This window comes from Salvelinus alpinus, chromosome 16 (genome assembly GCF_045679555.1).
Source record: "Salvelinus alpinus chromosome 16, SLU_Salpinus.1, whole genome shotgun sequence".
Classification (NCBI taxonomy): Eukaryota; Metazoa; Chordata; class Actinopteri; order Salmoniformes; family Salmonidae; genus Salvelinus; species Salvelinus alpinus.
The window spans coordinates 31,718,508-31,725,443 of record NC_092101.1 but is presented as its reverse complement, the minus strand read 5'-3'; the positions used below and the strand labels follow the sequence as shown (position 1 = coordinate 31,725,443).

The window sequence follows — 6,936 nt, the reverse complement described above, 5'->3', positions numbered from 1 at the left end:
AAGAAGTTCATGAATTTATTACTGCTGAAGTGAAAGCCATCCTCTCTTGGGGAATGCTGCTTTTTAGTTAGTTTCGCAACAGTATCAAAAAGAAATTTTGGATTGTTCTTATTTTCCTCGATTAAGTTGGAAAAGTAGGATGATCGAGCAGCAGTGAGGGCTCTTCGGTACTGCACGGTACTGTCTTTCCAAGCTAGTCGGAAGACTTCCAGTTTGGTGTGGCGCCATTTCCGTTCCAATTTCCTGGAAGCTTGCTTCAAAGCTCGGGTATTTTCTGTATACCAGGGAGCTAGTTTCTTATGACAAATGTTTTTCGTTTTTAGGGGTGCAACTGTATCTAGGGTATTGCGCAAGGTTAAATTGAGTTCCTCAGTTAGGTGGTTAACTAATTTTTGTCCTCTGACGTCCTTGGGTAGGCAGAAGGAGTCTGGAAGGGCATCAAGGAATTTTTGTGTTGTCTGAGAATTTATAGCACGACTTTTGATGCTCCTTGGTTGGGGTCTGAGCAGATTATTTGTTGCGATTGCAAACGTAATAAAATGGTGGTCCGATAGTCCAGGATTATGTGGAAAAACATTAAGATCTACAACATTTATTCCATGGGACAAAACTAGGTCCAGAGTATGACTGTGGCAGTGAGTAGGTCCAGAGACATGTTGGACAAAACCTACTGAGTCGATAATGGCTCCGAAAGACTTTTGGAGTGGGTCTGTGGACTTCTCCATGTGAATATTAAAATCACCAAAAATTAGAATATGATCTGCTATGACTACAAGGTCTGATAGGAATTCAGGAAACTCAGAGAGGAACGCTGTATATGGCCCAGGAGGCCTGTAAACAGTAGCTATAAAAAGTGATTGAGTAGGCTGCATAGATTTCATGACTAGAAGCTCAAAAGACGAAAACGCCATTTTTTTTTTTGTAAATTGAAATTTGCTATCGTAAATGTTAGCAACACCTCCGCCTTTGCGGGATGCACGGGGGATATGGTCACTAGTGTAACCAGGAGGTGAGGCCTCATTTAACACAGTAAATTCATCAGGCTTAAGCCATGTTTCAGTCAGGCCAATCACATCAAGATTATGATCAGTGATTAGTTCATTGACTATGACTGCCTTTGAAGTGAGGGATCTAACATTAAGTAACCCTATTTTGAGATGTGAGGTATCACGATCTCTTTCAATAATGGCAGGAATGGAGGAGGTCTTTATCCTAATAAGATTGCTAAGGCGAACACCGCCATGTTTAGTTTTGCCCAACCTAGGTCGAGGCACAGACACAGTCTCAATGGGTATGGCTGAGCTGACTACACTGACTGTGCTATTGGCAGACTCCACTAAGCTGGCAGGTTGGCTAACAGCCTGCTGCCTGGCCTGCACCCTATTTCATTGTGGGGCTAGAGGAGTTAGAGCCCTGTCTATGTTGGTAGATAAGATGAGAGCACCCCTCCAGCTAGGATGGAGTCCGTCACTCCTCAGCAGGTCAGGCTTGGTCCTGTTTGTGGGTGAGTCCCAGAAAGAGGGCCAATTATCTACAAATTCTATCTTTTGGGAGGGGCAGAAAACAGTTTTCAACCAGCGATTGAGTGCTGAGACTCTGCTGTAGAGCTCGTCACTCCCCCTAACTGGGAGGGGGCCAGAGACAATTACTCGATGCCGACACATCTTTCTAGCTGATTTACACGCTGAAGCTATGTTGCACTTGGTGACCTCTGACTGTTTCATCCTAACATCGTTGGTGCCGACGTGGATAACAATATCTCTATACTCTCTACACTCGCCAGATTTAGCTTTAGCCAGCACCATCTTTAGATTAGCCTTAACGTCGGTAGCCCTGCCCCCTGGTAAACAGTGTATGATCGCTGGGTGATTCGCTTTAAGTCTAATACTGCGGGTAATGGAGTCGCCAATGACTAGGGTTTTCAATTTGTCAGAGCTAATGGTGGGAGCCTTCGGCGTCTCAGACCCCGTAACGGGAGGAGTAGAGACAAGAGAAGACTCAGACTCAGACTCCGACTCGCTACATAATGGGGAGAACCGGTTGAAAGTTTCTGTCGGCTGAATGAGCGACACCGGTTGAGCATTCCAACAGCATTTCCCTCCAGAAGCCATGAGAAAGTTGTCCGGCTGCGGGGACTGTGCGGGGGGATTTATACTAACGTTACTATCTGTACTTACTGGTGGCACAGACGCTGTTTCTTCCTTTCCTACACTGAAATTACCCTTGCCTAACGATTGCGTCTGAAGCTGGGCTTGTAGCACAGCTATTCTCGCCGTAAGGCGATCGTTCTCCTGTATATTATGAGTACAGCGACTGCAATTAAAAGACATCATGTTAATGTTACTACTTAGCTTCGGCTGTTGAAGGTGTTGACGAACCATGTCCAGATAAAGCGTCCGGAGTGAAAAAGTTGAATGAGGGAAAAAAGTTGCGATGGAAAAAACTAAAAATATAAACGGTAATTAAAAACAAACAAAAAAAAAAAAAACGTAAAGTTGTCAGCTAGCAAAGTAAAGTTGGCAGCAAAACGCACAACAACAAAACGCACAGCAACACGTCTGCAGATTCAACAGGAAGTGACGCCTGAAAAGGGTCCGATCCTTAATTAATGCAGTCATTTCGGCTTTCATTTGAAGCATATTTGTATCCTTCATTTGGTTGTAATTGAAGTAATCAGCATCATCTTCAGACAGATAAACATCTTGATCTTCTGTGAATAAAGTGACGAAGAAGGCAAAAAAGTATCTAACAATGCACTTAGCTGTAAATAACAAGTGTTTTCAAATGCAACTTTAGTAACTATGGTTTTGGGAAACAGCTCAGAGGTTTAATTATCCTCCGACAAAAGGTTCTAATGATGAACCTTTGGGAAACCAGGCCAGATTATCAGATATCCCCCCGTTGTTTGTATGATCACTGTATCTAACTAACTTAATGTAATAGACTAGTTTCAAGTTCCAAGTTTTGATGTTGCTGTGTTGCTAGCTTGATTCTTCACAGAAAACCGGGAACATTCCCAGAACATTAGCTAAGGTTCCCATTAAGTTTTAGTTAGGGGTTTATCTAACATAGGATGATAACATCCCAATAACATTCAAGGAATGTTTTTGATAACAAAATGTATTTTTAATTCAGATTTTTTTTAAATGAAATAACATTGTAACAACATCTGTAACAAGCACCACAGAACATTCTCCAAACATGCTCATTAGTTTTCCAGGTAATGTAATAACACAATGCACCAGTAATGTTTTAGAACATACTGCTGCATCAAAAGTTGAGAGCAACTTTCTGTCGACATCAGTCAAATGTTTTATACAAACATTGTATAATCATCAGCACAACTGGACAGTTTTTGTGTTATGAGAACATTTGTCGTGACCTAACGAATGTTCTGGGATCTTTCACAGAAACAATTTTGGCTTGCGGAGTTATTGTTTGTTCTTTGTTTTCTTTCAGGTGAGGCAGGACAAAATCATCTGCCTTCCCCAAAAAATGACCATGTACAACCAAACAATACTCTTACCAAATAAAACTGCTGTGCAGCCGGATGTGCACGAGCTGATGGGCCGGAAAACGAACCTAGACTTCCAGCAGTATAGCTTCATCAACCAGATGTGCTATGAGAAAGCTCTGCACTGGTACGCCAAGTACTTCCCTTACCTAGTCCTCATACACACCCTCATCTTCATGGTGTGTAGCAATTTCTGGTTCAAGTTCCCAGGCTCCAGCTCTAAGATAGAGCATTTCATCTCCATCTTGGGAAAGTGCTTTGATTCCCCTTGGACTACCAGAGCTCTGTCCGAGGTGTCTGGAGAGAACCCAGAGGAGAAGGTATTGTTGGTATGTGTTTGTATGTACTGTATTTATGTATGTATTTACTGTGTGTGGGTGTGTGCATGCGTAAAATTATGTTTTGTCCAGGACTAGTCTCAATCTGTATCCCTGAAAACAGCCCTATATTGGATATATTTTAAATAAAATGCATTAATCCATTCATTCATGAATTAATTCAAGGACATCAAGAAGAGTAGAGCGATCCTCAATGTGTCTGTAGAGGGGAACCTGGACAGCCTGGAGAAGACCCAGTCCCTCAAATCCATCCCAGAGAAGATCGTAGTGGACAAGCCCACAGCCAGCGCCCTGGATAAGAAGGAAGGAGAACAGGCCAAAGCTCTATTTGAGAAGGTGAAGAAGTTCCGCCTGCACGTCGAAGAGGGGGACATCCTCTATGTTATGTATGTTCGCCAGACTGTTCTCAAAGTGTTCAAGTTCCTCCTCATCATCGCGTATAACAGTGCTTTAGTCTCTGAGGTGCAGATCACAGTGAAGTGCAGTGTGGACATACAGGACATGACGGGATATAAGCATTTCTCCTGTAATCACACCATGGCCCACCTGTTCTCTAAGTTGTCGTACTGTTACCTGTGCTTCGTGGCTGTGTACGGATTCACCTGCCTCTACACTTCCTATTGGCTCTTCTACCGCTCGCTGAAGGAGTACTCCTTTGAATATGTGCGGCAAGAAACGGGAATCGATGACATCCCAGACGTGAAGAATGACTTTGCCTTCATGCTGCACATGATCGACCAGTATGATCCACTGTATTCCAAGAGGTGCAAAACTTTTTCTTTAAATTAGACAATTGTAAATTCTTTCAAGTGATTCAGCTCTTTGTTGTTATTGATAAGTATGTAATGCCTCCAATTGTAAAACAAACTATTCATGTGCCAATGTATAGCTGCCCTCTGCTCCAACCCTTCGAAGGGGTTATTGTGTTACTATTTTTCCTTTAGTTTATTTAGCACATTTTTCAAACTTACTTTTAAATACTCTGCATTGTTGGTTAAGGGCTTGTAAGTAAGCATTTCATGGTAAGGTCTACACTTGTTTTATTTAGTGCATGTGACAAATATGATTTTGATTTGAATAAAGCAGAAGACAAGTTTCCATTGCACATCCTTTTACATTGTTTTTTGGACAATAAAGTAATCTTCTTATTCTCTCTTTCTTTTCTGTCTCTCTCTCAGGTTCGCAGTGTTCCTGTCTGAGGTCAGCGAGAACAAACTGAAACAGCTGAACCTGAACCATGAATGGACGCCAGAGAAGCTGCGTCAGAGACTGCTGACCAACCACAACGACAGACTGGAGCTGCAGCTGTTCATGCTGTCTGGGCTCCCGGACACCATCTTCGAGGTGACAGAGCTCCAGTCCCTGAAGCTAGAGATCATCAACAACGTAACCATCCCAGCTTCCATCGCCCAGCTGGAAAACCTCCAGGAGCTGTCTCTGTATCAGTGTTGCTTAAAGATCCACACCACAGCCACTTCCTTCCTCAAGGAAAAACTCAAGGTATGCTATTCTGGTAGTCATTTGGTGTGGCATGTTTTTTGTATTTCTCTTGACTTTGTAGTCTGTTTTTGTCTCGTACAGTATGTGGGTCAGCATTCCGGGCTCAAATCACCCAGTTTATAATGTAGTATATACTATAGTAATTACTGTAGTGTTTTGCGGACTGTATTGTTTTTGATGACATTATGGTAGTATTTACTGTAGTGTTTTTGGAGTCAAGTATTGTTATGACCCCAATAACTAGCCTATGGATATTGATGCACTCGCTTTGTCTAGAGGTCCTAAGCCTAGTTACAGAGCCTTCAAAAGTTATTCACACCCCTTGTCATTTTCCACATTTTGTTGTTTTACAAAGTGGGATTAAAATGTATTTAATTGTCATATTTTGTCAACGGTCTACACGAAATACCTGATAGAAGAAAAATTCTAACATTTGTAAAAAATAAAAATAAAAAGTTAACATTTGCCCATTATTCTTTTCAAAATTCAAGCTCTGACAAATTGGTTGTTGATCATTGTTAGTTAACCACTTTCAGGTCTTGCCATTGCTTTGTAAGCAGATTTCAGTCAAAACTGTAACTCGGCCACTGATGAACGTTCTTCTTGGTAAGCAACTACAGTGTAGATTTGGCCTTGTGTTTTAGGTTATTGTCCTGCGAAAGGTCAATTAATCTCCCAGTGTCTGGTGGACAGCAGACTGAACCAGGTTTTCCTCTATGATTTTGCCTGTGCTTAGCTCCATTCTGGGTTTTTTTATCCTGAAAAACTCCACCGTCTTTAACGATTACAAGCATACCCATAACATGATGCAGCCACCGCTATGCTTGAAAACATGGAGATTGGTACTCAGTAATGTCTTGCATTGGATTTGCCCCAAACATAACACTTTTGTATTAAGCACAAAAAGTGAATTGCTTTGCCACATTTTTTGCAGTATTACTTTAGTGCCTTGTTGCAAACAGGATGCATGTTTTGGAAAATGTGTATTCTGTACAGGCTTACTTCTTTTCGTTCTGTCAATTCGATTAGTATTGTGGAGTAACTACAATGTTGTTGCACCATTCTCAGTTTTCTCCTATCACAGCCATTAAACTCTGTAACCGTTTTAAAGTCACCATTGAGTGGTTTCCTTCCTCTCCGGCAACTCCGTTAGGAAGGATGCCTGTATCTTTGTAGTGACTGGAGGTATTGATACGCCTATCTAGCAATAGGTGCCCTTTTTTTGCGAGGCATTTGAAAACCTGGCTGGTCTTTGTGGTTGAATCTGTGTTTGAAATTCACTGCTCGGCTGAGGGAACTTACAGATAATTGTAAGTGTGGGGTACAGGGATGAGGTAGTCATAAAAAAATCATGTTAAACACTATTATTGCCATGCAACTTATTTTGTGACTTGTTAAGCACATTTTTACTCATGAAATTATTAAGGCTTGCCATAGCAAAGGGGGTATATACTGTACTTATTGACTCAAGACATTTCAGCTTTTCATTTTTTATTAATTTGTAAAAAATGTAAAACATAATTTCACTTTATGGGGTATTGTGTGTATTTCAGTGACCAACACATCTTAATTTAATCAAGTTCA

The 6,936-nt window shown here is 41.4% G+C and overlaps 1 protein-coding gene across 2 annotated transcripts; it reads left to right on the top strand.

Annotated features, from left to right (window-relative positions):
- The first annotated feature begins 412 nt into the window (after nt 1-412).
- LOC139541360 (volume-regulated anion channel subunit LRRC8C-like) lies at nt 413-5,946 on the top strand. 2 transcript variants are annotated; one of them, XM_071345935.1, is made up of 3 exons: nt 413-3,834; nt 4,018-4,616; nt 5,031-5,946. In XM_071345935.1, exons 1-3 carry the CDS (start codon nt 3,496-3,498, stop codon nt 5,473-5,475), a joined length of 1,383 nt encoding a protein of 460 aa, XP_071202036.1. In that variant the 5' UTR covers nt 413-3,495; the 3' UTR covers nt 5,476-5,946. The 2 variants fall into 2 exon arrangements, with proteins under 2 accessions (XP_071202036.1, XP_071202034.1); XM_071345933.1 differs by having other exon boundaries at nt 413-3,843.
- The last annotated feature ends 990 nt before the right edge of the window (nt 5,947-6,936 follow it).